The 14,948-nt window shown below is 32.2% G+C and overlaps 1 protein-coding gene across 1 annotated transcript; it reads right to left on the bottom strand.

The window, feature by feature from the left end:
- Window positions 1–7,786: 7,786 nt before the first annotated feature.
- On the bottom strand, window positions 7,787–8,976 carry LOC127875104 (uncharacterized). The gene has a single exon (XM_052419927.1). It carries the CDS (start codon window positions 8,823–8,825, stop codon window positions 7,914–7,916), a length of 912 nt encoding a protein of 303 aa, XP_052275887.1. The 5' UTR covers window positions 8,826–8,976; the 3' UTR covers window positions 7,787–7,913.
- Window positions 8,977–14,948: the final 5,972 nt, after the last annotated feature.

Here is a 14,948-nt window from a genome sequence, read left to right as displayed (position 1 = left end):
ATAGGGGGCATATGTCATCCTATGGTGACAGCTCTTGTTAGATGTTGTTATTTCATTGAAGCTCTAAACTGTATTTTAAAGCATAGTTTGAATGAAAATTAATATTATAAGATGCGTGTTTTTTATTGGCGCTCATAATATATTTTCAGTCGGTAGTACAGACATTATCAATCTTCAGTCGTTAATGCTGCGCCTTTCACCAAGATGTGAGTCAGAATGGTTTTTGTTAAATCTGTTGATCGTTGAATACTATGCGTAGTTCACAAGTTTGAGATTATTTTGTGGATTGTAAAGCATAACATGTTCTATTCAAATTATAGAAAATTAACCATTTGAAGAGTATTTCAAAAAAATTGTTGAGTGTCGAAACATGTTCTTTTTTAGCAAATTTTCCAGATATGCATCGGAAGTGTGTGTGTATAGTTTAATTTGCTTTGATACATTATATATTTGGAAGTTATTACCAGTATAAGACAGCTACCTTGTTCCGTCTTATTTCAAGAAAGGATTTTTCTTTATTTAGATTACCATTTATGCTACTCATCATCTTTATTAGAAAAATAGACGTTACTGTGTTCTCGATACATATTTGTTAATATCTTTTTGTCATTTAAAAAATGTTTTGGCTGTTTTGTAAGTATTCGCTTGTTTTGTAACAGCCGTTACGGGGGCTATAAAAAGTCAATGAACAGTTAACTGCTGTTTCGGGTTAAATCTGTACAATATCTTTGAGACAGAAAAGGGATTTTCTTACTAAATATTTTATCCATTCTTCTATTATTATTTCATATTGTCGAATTTTGAACAAAGTCACTTCAAATGCACATCAATGAAGTATTGTTGAGTTCAGAGCGAGTGACAATTAAGTGCTTAGCGTAAATTTGGTAGTGTGTAACCTTTAATAATTTGCACGTGTTCATGCTAACTATTCGTCTGTGTTACTTCTGTAAAAATAAACAAACTGCGAATAATCATAGACTTAAATGTAATGCAACAATGCGAAAAAATCTTATTGTTCTTTTAGTTTTGTAACTACAACAAGATATATTATATGCATTATTATTTTCACATTTACTTCCACATCGCCAATGCATTTCCATTGGCGATGAATGATGACCAGTCGCACAGTGATTCTGACTGAAAAATCGTCGACCCAAAGCATGGTCGTACATGTCGACCGAAATGATGGTCGATCGAATTATCGGTATGATGACATTTAAAACAGTAAGCATACAGTTTCTAAGCATCATCTGTAGCAAATGTCGGACAGTGAACAACAACATGTTTACAGATAAAATGATACATATACAACCCTTGTTGATTTTATCGAACAGCTATGATATGCAATTTCTCATGTAGATGTATTTTGTGTAGAAAGTACCATGGAATTGGAATTTGAAGACTTATTACATGACATTTACAATTCCGAATTTAAGAATCGTGCGTGATAAACAAACATTGTTTGGAAATGAATGTCATCCGGACAGACATCGTTACAAATTTAAAACTATTTTTTGGCAGAATTGTTTGCTCGTCTCGATTACTCAAGAAAATAATGATATTACGAATTACGAACTCTCCGGAGTTTTTAAAATGTGTCTGCCTCCATGGAAGTGGATTGCATCACTGTTGCAAAATGTGAAAAAAACTATAAGTAAGCCTATTCGATTCGGAACGAAAATAATTTAAATGCATACACCGGTATAATTCAACGCACATGCCGGGAATGCTTAAGCATTGTCAATATAAATGCAGAACATTTATGTTGTTGTCTCGACAACATATCTTTTCTCAATATAGAAAATGAAGGTATTAACTTTCATGCAAGGACGTAAACATTTTTATCAGAGACCTTACAGGAGAAAAGATGCGACGTTTAATATATTATATTTTTGCGCACAATTTGACACAATTATATTTTGGTTTGCATAAAATTTCCCCTGAGCTTGAATGTCTCGTTATTCTAAACACACTTTTGGAATGTATTGACGGCGCAGAACTAAAGCGGATAACATTGAAGCAATAGTGTGGTATCGCTGTGAACGCGACACGACCACGAATCACATCAGCACTTTAAAAATGCAAACTGCAGTGGATTGCATATTATTCACATGTTACAATCGTAAATAGTTTATGCATGCGTCAAATCTTATCCGGACTTGAACTTTGTAATTCGGCATGCTATTTTTAAAAAAAGCTTACGACAAAGGACACCGACCTTACTGTTACAGAACTGTTGCACTGAACGCGAATACTGAACATAGTATTTGTGTAAAGGAAGCAACTGGTAAGTTTACTTTACCGCTATGTTAATGCAAGTAGACAGACGGGATTTCGTAGTACAGAAATACTTAATTAAAACATATGATATAAAGCATATGCAATTAAACAGCAATTGCAGATGATGAAAATGATTTCATAGCTTACGTAAAAAGAAACTTAAAATATCTTATGTAAATGCAAAAAAAGTGTAACTCACCTTTTATTAAACCGATACATTGGCAGTCTTCTTTAGATAGTGTTTCTAACATCAGGATTGGGTTTGCCCAGATAACTAAATTAAATGAACAATAATATTTATCAATCATCTGCTTGTTAGGGTGTTCTTTCCTTAAGTAACATTTACATGTTTTTTAATAAATGATCACTAATAATTTCGTTTTTATTTACAACAAATGATGAGGAACGATCAAGATAAGACGCAGTGAAAAAAACGCAATATATCTTAAACTGATCGATCAAACGAATGAATCTTTAAGATGCAGGGCGAAGATATAAAATTTCAGGTTAGTCTTTTTCTAATTATATGTTCTTCTTACTGCACTGGGTATCACATTATTAGATAAATATCATTGGTTATGGACAAAAGGCAAATTGGCAATATTGATCAGCGACCGAAGACAGGGATACATGAAAACAATCTGCGTATTTAACATTACGCGGTATAATGAAACATCCGAACGCATAAATGCATCATTTATACTTGATGACATTCATATATTTTACACGAAGAATCTGCTTGTTAAAATTAAATATTTCTACGCACAATGAAAATGTATAATCTCTAATATAAAGCGCTATGCACATCAATAATATCATATTACGATGTAGTTTTATTCTTTAACAGTTCATTTAAACTCTAGTAAGAACTAATGTGTGATATTCAACTGATATAGACATGTCACACTGTACAATTTCCTCCACAACATTTCCACACAAGATCACGTGCAATATCAACACGTTCATTTATAACAAAACACAATCTTTATATATCGAATTTATCATCAAAGTTTTACTAAATATGTACCATATCACCCAAACATGTGTTTATACCCACTTTACAAGAACACTTCTGATACACAGCATCGTTCCCCTTCACGCCCTTAATTACTGATTTACCGATGCAAAGGTGAAGTACATTCCTTCAAAAGGACTTGATTGAAACATTATTATGCCATAACAGAGCAGACACGTGTGGTTTGAAGATGATAACAAATATTTTTTTGCTACATTTGGAATAACATAAACGTACCTTTAAATCGCGATTTGTTTATGTAAGATGCACTTTGTTTGAACATCATACGCATAGTCAGTGCATATATGCCATGCATATGCATATGCTCGCCACTTGTCAAGAACATGTACACGTTAAATACAATGATACACATTGCCACTAGTACACGAATCTACCTTGCATTACCCAAATACACAATAGTAAATTGGCTTTCTATATGTTTAAACATCAGCCAACATATGTGATTGGTTTCCATGACAACACTACGATAATTGAAATACATTTAATCGTACATAAAGGTCACCTTTATTTATTTTTATATAAGTTGATAAGATTTTATGGTAGCAATTTCATAATGCGTGCAAGGCGCATAAAGTTGTTTTGTTCTGGTCCGTCACATATATGAACCACTGGAGCTAAAATAAAATAATACTTTAAATGTGTCAGAACATTGATGTCTCAACAACGCACGTTTGGACACAGACACATCGAGCATCGTCTAAAGTTGACACATCTGCCTAAATTCTGCCCAAACACTCACCATTAGTTTTTAGTACGATCTTCTACAAGGTTATCGAACTGTAAATTCCTATTTCAGAGAGCTCCAACTAGTAGATAATAAGCTTCAGGACGTACACAAACTGGACACAGGGCCATACTTCTGCCATATCTCATCGCAGGAAAAAAAAATTACGCTCATCTACACACTCAGGTCAATAAAATTTTAAAAAATGTGCGAAGTTGTTTACGAAAAATGAAAAAAACAAGCTTCGGAACGAATTTACGGAAGCACAGATTCACGGACGGACAAAATGCAATACTTAATGCCCCCACGTCTGAGGCATGAACAAAAGCATGTATAAATGTATATATATAAATATTTATCAAAAACTTTTAAATCCGTTTATGATACCACGAGGCCAATAGTTTTGATATTACGTACGTAAAATCAATAATTTAGGCGATCATATGTTGGCGATCAACATATATGTTCAAACTGAGTTATTGTTTTTTCCTTTTTACATTTTTAGATGGATGAAAACTTATGGATATATATTCGTGAATTTTATTCCAGTGCGGAGTTTATAGCAAACTGAACATTGAATAATCAAATGAACTTGCGAACGCTTTTGTAACAAATCTGTTAGCATATTTATATTCAATTATAAAGACAATAAATCAAGGTCTTAACAATCGGTAATTGATAAATACCTGTCTGGTTTGAGTCCGTGGTGTATCGAAGTTGCATTTACATTGGACGTATCTTAATGACCTCTAACAGGCTCGCATTTGTTATATCGAGCTTTCTAATAGATATAGTGCCTTAAGGAATTTAATATACACCACACACCACACCACATGAAATAGTAATCAATATTAACCGAATAGTGTGTCGAGTGTTAAACATATAAGTTGGTTGATTTTTTTCCGCCTTATCAAACACAATTACGCCACCAAACGTATTGTCCAACCGTACATGTACTTACAAACTTTTTAAACGTCAAATGATGATTATCCGCTGAACCGTTATAAACAGTTTAAATTCCTGTAGTTTTAATACAAAATGTAATTCAGTTAAACATTTACTGAAACCAATGCAAACTTTGTGTAATGTAATTTGATAGACCTATGTTCTCTTCATAATGTCTTGTGAATGTTTAACAAATATAAACTATATTTGTAATGCATATAAGGCATAATGCCAATACAAGAGCATGGATAAAAATCTGGTTTTGAAAGCGTATTAATTACTTTTACTAATAATGTGAAGCGAGAGAAATTTAGATCGAGCACTTCTAATGTTTTATAACACGAAACACTAGACGGTGGATTTAGGTTAAGAACAACACTGTCGTATGAAGGACTGGTGAAAGGTTTTACACCGCAACATTTTGTACTGATAAACTTTGAATAACCATAGCTTAATTGTTTAACTCTATAATAGAATTTCACAATAAGTGAACTACTCAAATGCTTCTAACACGTTACAGTAATATAACCATGGATGGTTACCAAACTACAATTGCGTCAGTATATACTGACTAAGACTTCATTAAATCTGATGAACTTTAATGGCAATATCAACTTTCCAAACATATACAGGAACTCTGTGTGTTATATATTTTTTTTAAACAACGCATAACGTGTGCAGTAGATCTGGAGCATCAGATAGCATATGTATATTAAACACTTAACGTTTCCGCATTATATTGTTTTTAGTACATGCATTCAATGTGGAATACAATGCAATGTGTGATTTGACATACCGTAATTACTCAAAGTGTTTGGACACTTAAACACTTTTTTTGTGTCCGAAAATTTTAGTACAAAAACGATATAAAACAAATAAAGGTTTCCGAAAATGTAGACAAACAATAGGTATTCGAACATTTGAAGACACCTTATAAATATTTTATTGACGACCGAAAACGGGTTTGTAATGTGTAAAGCTTCAATTGTTTCAACATATAACAGCGAGCACTTGTAAAATAACACGCACTGAAGTATACGTTACTATAATTATTATTAAATCATCGTTTAAGCTCATAAGTTAACGATTAATTGCTCAGCTTATTATTTTAAACACAAAATGCTTCTCTTAACATATTTAACATTGGTATACGTATACATTCACATGTCAAACCCATTCGTGTAATACTTTTTCATTAACAAAGTTTGTTGAAAATTAAATTTAAATTAACTTGAGTAAATGAGTAATTGATTTTATCTTTACATAACATGTCATAAACATAAACTTATAGTAAAAAGTACTTGCTCTTAATTGTGATATAAATAGATATGGGTCGTGATCTGTGAAAAGAAGGTGTAATGTATGTGTGTAAAGTGACGGCCCAGATGAGCCTGTGTAGTCCGCACAGGCTAATCATGAACGATACTTTCCGCCGAAACTGGATTTTTACTCAGAAGATAATTTCTTCAAACAGAAAATAACAACTAATCAGAAAGTGTCGTCCCTGATAAGCCTATGCCGACTGCACGGACTAATCTGGGACGACAATTTACGCACATGCGTAAAAAAAACCTTTCCACGAAGCACGACTCATATATTACTTCAGGTATCAACAGCCCTGACAAGAAGATGATTATTTTATCAATAACACTGTTTGTTTGTTATGCGGCAAACCATAAACTGACGTTAGAAACACTATCAGAAGTAGACTATGAATTAATCGGATAAATTAACGCCGGGTTCAAATATAACGACTTATCTAGTTTTTAATATGATATTTTACAACAGTCTGCATAAACTATAGACAATTCTTCATTTTTTGTCATTGTTGTTAACATTAAGCTGTTACAATTAATTGTGTAATTATGAGATCCGAGCTGTCTGTTTGCAATAGCTTAGCGGGCAAATATACTTACCAGATGCTTCCGTTCCACGAATAATATTTTAAGTATGCGTGGTTAGTACAACATATATCAAACAACGTTTACAGTCACCTGCATGTTGAATGTAAAATCTTATTAACTCCAAATCCATTAAATTTGGTAAAAAGGAAACTTACATGAATCTGATGTAAGCACTATTATGACTTTAGATTGTAACCTTACAAAAACACTATAAAAAACAAACACAGCATTGAATAAACCGGAAATAAGCAAATAAATATATGAAAGCAATGTTCAGTTGATTCTCATGCTAAGGATACTTTTCGTTGTCCGATGTATAAACCGATGGCACTCAATGATTACTATTTCCGGGATAACTATTACCCGTTACGAATAAACAACATAAACATGACTTGATATAATAGGTGCTGCTGCAAATGATATACGATGTATTTACTACATAGTTTCATCATCCAATAAGATGTCGTCATTTGTTCTACGCGAAAGTACAATATACCGCAGTTTTGGGCGAACGAGCGTAAAATAGCATCCGTAGTTGATGTTCCGAGTTTAGAGGATCATTTTCGAGTAAATTCAAAACAAAGAGTATAAAGAGTATAAAGGATCGTAATGACCGAACTTCAGTAGATCTTTGAAAACGTATTTCAATACCAATCATCATTTTCAAATATGATTTAAAAACATTTCTTAACAATCGACGAACGCTTATTCCTCGATAAACACTACGATTACAGCTATAGACAATGTCATTTAATAACGTTAAAGCTCGTGCTCTTGCACGGATGTGAAGTTTTAATATATATTGAACGTGACGAATTAAAATAACTTAAAAGATGTGTGTAACGGTTTAATAGTTTTGATTGCAAAGATAGATCAAACAATTATTATAAGCAGGATTTTGTAAACAATACAATTGGTCATTACATTTGGGATCACAATTGCAAGTAACGTTAGTATAAATTAAATACCAAACACATATTTCAATTTCAAGTAACGTCAGTATACTTACATATCAAACACATATTTAATGACAACGGTTCAATCTGGAATTTCTCTCGGTTCGTTGTCGGCAGAAAACAATCTTCGAGAACAGTTCTTTGCAATGGTTTCTAAACTGAATGTTACAGAACGAATATATGAATGGGTTTATGGCGCTGGAAAGTATATAGGATCTCACAAACACCAAATAAGCCATGTACGAGGACTTGGATGTTTCTGGTAAGTTCATAAAATACAATGGGTTGATCTGTCGCATGATCACCAGTGTGTAGAACGGCAGAAAACTCAATACGTACGCGATTGTTATTAAGAACAACATCATGGTCGAGCGTCCTATCCGAACAGTAACGCAGTGTGAACACCTGTTTCGACCAGATGCGGTAAGGGTTGAGGAGCCTCTTACAAACATATACCGGATTCGTTTTGTCTTTCTCTTCACCTTTGCATGTTGCCCTTCTGCAGAAGCTTGTGTTTTTGACAATGCATCACCGTCCAAAGCATCTACGTCTTCCAACTGGTGTTTCTCATTTATTGCTGACCCATTTTGAAGAGCGTTCGGTTCATCGCTATTCTTTACATCCAAATTCGCGCAGCTGGTCGCAAGAACAGTACCTAGCATAGGTAGCAGCTGTAGGCTAGTTCCATTACTTTCATCATTATTTAATTCATTATGGATTGAATTGGTTTGTGCAGGCTCAATATTGGGATAAACATTGCGAGTCAATGGCATTTTGTTTCCACCGTTCACACCGTTTGATTGTTCATGATCAGACTTTACTGTTATTGATCTTTCGTCAATTATCTGCTGTACATGGGAAGTTTGATTCTGCTTGAATTTCCTGTGTTTGTGTATTTGAATTACAATGGCGTAATAAAGTATTATCAGGACCGCAAACACTATTGCTGTCGTAGATGTCAACAAAGCAAAATATGCCATTGGGTATGACGTCACATCGTAATTGTTTTGCAAAGAACACGAAAATGAAGTTATATTAGCTATACGAGTTGTACGTGTCCCATAGAGCACCAGCGATGGCCAAGTTACACACAAAGCGACAACAATTGCACCGATGCATATACACTTCGACGTCCATTCACTGAAGGTCTGCTTGTATGGTCGGCAAATCCGCTGAAATCGGTCTAGGGCTATTCCAACCAAAATCAACGCAGACGAGCAATTCATGACAAAAGTCCCATATCTAAATATTTTACACAGGAACGGGGAATTCAACTTGAAATAGTTCTTCATTACGAATATTTCCATCGGCAAGATGGTCGCGCTGTTGAACATATCAAGTACGGCGAGGAACAGAATGAAAATCCTCGAGGTACTTCTGCGCCATTTGAAGAAATACACGTAGAATACGACCATGTTTCCCGGTAAACCTACCACCATCATTATGCCACAGAAAATGATCGCAGGAAGCATATACACAAGAGAATAATCATCTATTACTTCCAACTGGCGAACATTATAGAAGAGTTCGGTCTCGTTGACAATACTTTCCAGATTGTAATTTGGAAATATTCCACCAGCTGATTGTGTTATATTTATATCCATGGTACTAATATTCATGATACTTGTTTGAAATGTTTAATCCCTCATTATATCAGCTTATGAATGTGGTATACACAGAAGTATAATCAGTGCGCGTTTTAAATGTTTATTATCTTTCTGCGAAATACCAAATAATTAAAATGGGTTAGCTTCATTTTTCAAAGGACACACTTTTTGTTACACAACAAACGTAATAGTATATTTGTCCAAACTTCTTTTTGCTGGCACCGTATTGTTGAATCGACATCTGATCGTTCGGTTTCTTATGCGAACACTGTGGTTGGACCAACAATTACTGATCTGGATCTGAATAAATAAAATAATAAATATTGGTTTACAATTCCGCGTCAATTCACAAAACACATTTCTGGTCAACAAATTACCCTCTAATCTACTCGGCATTTGACCGTTCATTCTAGGTTACTGCCATTACTGAGACAAAGCAAACGTATCGTAGGCAGATGTTAATGGAACCCATCCACGGCAAAAAGAGGTTTCTTGATTATTGGTCCCAAATAACTTATCAGCGGATGAAATAAACAGACATACTATGATAAGTATAGTTTAAATTAAGCCATTGACGAAGTTTAAGTGCCCGATTTAAATGAATAATGTTCCTAACTAATATTGTTGTAACTAGAAAAGGCATTATTACTTTTGTAGAAATTGATTTATTGGCTATAAAATGACTTAATCTATATTGATGAGTAATAAAGTGGAATAAAGACGCTTATACAAGCCCAATTTAGTTGTATTGTTCTTAAACACAAACGCGTTTAATTTAATAATAAGCATTAAGTTACTTTGAAGTTAACAAAAATTATATTCTGATATTTAAACATACGAAGGGCAGTCTGACCATTACGGGCTTGGCTCGCATTTCATAATAATCTGTTATGAATCGGCTGGTTGTATAATCCACAATATACGGTTATATACAGCTTTTTACACATAAAATGGATTATTGATACAACCATGTTGGTTTTTCTTGATTGAAGTCTTATTTTGAAATATTTTCCAAAGACGTTAATTTTACATAACTAAAACTTATATAATTACAACCAACCGCTTTTATATCTGAATACATATGCGGTTTGGTGACGTAAACAGTGTGTCAATATATTTATTGTCGTTATTCAATCCAAGTTAAAACGCTTATAAAAGTGTCTTTGATATTTAAAACTTGTTGACCAATAACGATACAAATGTTAAACAATTTCTTTTAACGAATTCTTCGCGAAATATATTGCTGTATTATTGTATTGCATAACACTGTAATCGAACTTCGATATAAGTATAGTTATTAAGAAGGTATCATAATAATTGTGCACGAGCATTATTTCATAGCAATAGACAACACTTTATAAAAGTGTTAATGTTTCGCATTGAAAAGCGTACGAGGTCATCGTTGATCAAGCTTGTTACTTCGGACATCGTAATTAGAAATTCAATGTATGATTTGTACACTCTTCGTCTTTAACCGAACAACAGCAAGAGAAGATAATAAATATACAGCCATTTATAATACATATAAAAAATATGTTTAAATAGGGTCCCTATCCATAATCATAATCAATCTATATGTCAAAGGTATGCTTATTTTCACTTTATCGATCAAACGTTAAATATTGCGTATAGGATGCACGTTTCTACTTGTATATGCATACATGTACAACAACCTCCTATGTAGTTATACTGAAAACAGCATGTACGTTCAGCTGCCCGTTGTGTGTGTTATTTTAGTTATGTCGATAATGAAACTAGTTCAAGTACGTTTTCATTAATTCATAATACAATAATAATAATGATAATAATAATAATTATTATTTTTATTATAATAATAATAATAATAATAATAATAAAAATAATAATAATAATAATAATAATATAATAATAATAATAATAATAATAATAATACTCATAATAATAATATGATACAACACCTACTACTACTACTGATAATAATAATTATATAATGCTTATAACCGTGCTTTTACAAACGAAATATTGAAGAGACGTTCTGTAGATTAGGTGACATATTTTCCTTAAGTGAGTTTTAAATACAGAGCAAATATCTTATGCAAACTAATATATGCAAAATAAAAAAAATAAAAAAAGGTCCAATTATCGTTTCGGATTTGCGAATATTCTCTTCACACAACTGTTCAATTAAATAGTTCTTAATTTTCATCGTTTATTACACGTATATGTATTATAGCCTCATATATGTTTTCTCCATATTTACTCCACGGGATATAAACGTCTTTTGTGCCATTTAATTCAACTTATATTTACACTGCGGTCAGAGAAGTTGAACCAAAAATAATTAATGAGTGTGCTATTTGGCATATGGTCTATATTTGACGATGGGTGTATGTCGAAATATCAATAATAATGCATAAAGAAGGTGGCACAGTCAGGGTAAATTTATAGCTAAAATTATGTTTATAGCTATTTTAATATCGGTCAGACAAATTAATTGCCTTTGTCATTCTGAACTAGAGAGCAATATAATTTTTGTTTTGTTTTTAGTTCTTCAGAAGTTATTTAAGACGTTATGCCAATGATAATGTCAATTCGCCATTATGTGTATGATATTGATGATTTAAAGTTTAAGATTTGTATCTTTTTTATTTATTCGCTAACCAATTTTAACAACATTTTACAGAATACCATATGTAAGTCTTAAACCGGAAATTGTTCGTGCATATGTTTTGAATTTAAAACGAGCGCGAGGTGTGTACCATATAAAAAGGAATTAAAACAAAACGAATTCATACCTCAATGGCAAAATATCCTCTTACCATGTAAAGCACATGAAATTACACACAAAAGGACTGAATATAGAAAAGCTGCTCTGATTCCATATTAAGATTGCGAAGCATCTGCTCCCGCTGTTAGATTGAAATCGCCTTTATACCTGCAGCCGTCTGCTCCCGCTGTTACATTGATATCACAATTATACTTTAGAGCAGCAGCATAGGAGAGGGATCAATGGCAGTGTCCGCTTGGGATTGCTAGCATTCCAATGCAACTTGGAACTTGCTAACGTTCAAAGTGTGATATAACGTGTTCCAATTAAATAACAGTCCATGTTGACGACCATTAAGCAACTGATACTATTTATTGAATATAAGTAACGACGCTGTTTGTTTATATGTTAAGTATTTAAGACGTTAAGTCTTTACACTGTATGTCCTACATGAAAATGCACTCTTTCAAATATACACATTTAAAAATAGTAAATTTAAAAGTATATATGAACACTATAATTTTCGTACATTTCATATTTCAAGGAAATGTCAGTTACCAGACCTTTTCCTGGAAAGAGCATTAACATATTGCATTTATTAGAAAGATGTGTTTTTTTTAATTATTATCTTAAAATGAGATATGCCGTCATATATTTGATATTCCTGAGATTGGCGTTGGCGTCTAATCAATTTTTTTATTCAAATGTGATAACACTGATATATTTGTAACGACTTTCGTTTTAAATGATTTTCGTCATTATTTATATTCACATTGTTTTATGGGATTAAGTGTTTATTTTCTGTACATCCGTATATTATGCGAAATGTTCGCCTAAACATCATTCAAGTCAAGGTTTATTTTACTATGGCATCTATAAAAAAATTCGATCGCTCAATTAGCACCCAATGTATATTGGCGTCATAAAGTATTCAAGACCATGACAGAAGTAAGAAAAATATAATCCGTCAAAAATTTAATATATTCAACACATTCATTCATTCATTCATTTATTCTAATATGACATATTATTTTAATTATTTTATGTCGACCAAGCACTTGCTTAATAGCTATTACATTTTAAGTATATAATGTCGACAAATAGAAAATATTTAAATATATTTGAAATGATACTCTGAAATAATGAACATATATTTAATTCGCTTCACCTTTCTCGGCATTTCATTTGTAAACAATGCTATATGTGTCATGCTTTCATTAACATAATATTTTGATATTGTATTTCCCGTATTAAGATGCCTTTATTATAATATATATGTGACTCCTGGTTAGTGTGTATATATGGATTTGTCGCTAGGTCTTTGAAATATTTGTCAATAAATTGTGTTCAGGTATTTTGTTGTATCATACTGCTTCATTGATTACTGCCTAGTATACAGCTGTCTGATTTTGTTTATCGGTTCAAAAGAAAATTGTTAAATAACATAAGAAGATGTTTGTAGACAGGTTATATTCCTCGGAATCAACTATAATGTAATCGTGATGAGCAAAATAGTATCAGACTTAAACAACTAATTTATACCAATATATATAATATTTAGCTACAAATAGCAACAAAAAAGGTAATATCATATTTAATTAAAAATAAGCGCGAATGCTCATGACGTCATTATTAACACATCCAACATCAAATAAAATATTAATTCCCGCTTACACGGCAGGCTTATAGCGATTTTAGTATTATTTCTTTTAAAATGGGGACGTAAAGGTATTCTATTCTAAGTCGAGCCTGATGTATAACACAACTACCATGCAGTTATCTGTTTTGTCTGTATACATTTCATTTATGACGACAATTCTTCAAAATATGAATGATACCAATCGTAATATTACATGTTTAGCAATTAACACGATGTGTTACAATACAGTAGTGTACACTGAGATGATACAAACCATTGTTTAGTTTAGCATTCGGCATAATGACACGCAAATCACAAAGTGTATTTAATAATCTTATAATTGTAACTAAAATACCATATTGATCACAATATAAATAACTCAAACTATTTTAAATAAAATAACAGTTGAAGTTTATTAAAGAGTGCTAGCCGACACTGATATTTTCCGTCTAAAACTACCATTCAATGCGTTGGTTTCTTTGGTTTTCTGAACATGATTAAACGTAGTATACGAAGATGCGACGTCGCGATTTAATTTATTAATACGACGCCATACAAGAACGCCCCCACCCCCTAAAAACGGTTAAGCAAAAATACTGTTTAAATAAAACGTTACATTTTCAAAATATTGATACTATTTTTCAATTCAACTTAATTGCATTTTGATTATGTGAATAAATAATTTTTAAAGTATAGCTGATTAAATTTTTTAAACGGACCGATAAGATTAAACACATAAAATGATATTATAAATTAAGGGAAAGTGTAAAAACTTAAATGAAACTTGAATTATATTTACAAATAACATTAGGAATGCACTGACGATTTACTTAAAATTCTGGTTTTGTCACAGTTGACGTTATATTCATGTATGCCCCTAAAATGGTTCGATGTATATGTATTCACCGTTATTTGCATTATGCTATATTCATACATAATTCAAAATAATAAAGATTGTAATAATGCAGTCACGACACACAGAAAGAGATAAAGGGATTGTGTTTTTGTTATTTTCTGTAACTGTGTAATTCAATTATTTGAAACTGAAGAACTGTTTACCAACTATATTAGTCAAGTGGATGATATCAACCTTTGAAGTATTAAAATTTAA

This window comes from Dreissena polymorpha, chromosome 3 (assembly GCF_020536995.1).
Source record: "Dreissena polymorpha isolate Duluth1 chromosome 3, UMN_Dpol_1.0, whole genome shotgun sequence".
In the NCBI taxonomy this organism is placed as follows: Eukaryota; Metazoa; Mollusca; class Bivalvia; order Myida; family Dreissenidae; genus Dreissena; species Dreissena polymorpha.
The sequence above is the reverse complement of the archived record's forward strand: the minus strand, read 5'-3'. Positions and strand labels throughout refer to the sequence as shown.

Excerpts from the sequence above, each read along its gene's own strand:
- LOC127875104 (XM_052419927.1), bottom strand. The coding sequence starts at position 8,825 with ATGGCATATTTTGCTTTGTTGACATCTACGACAGCAATAGTGTTTGCG.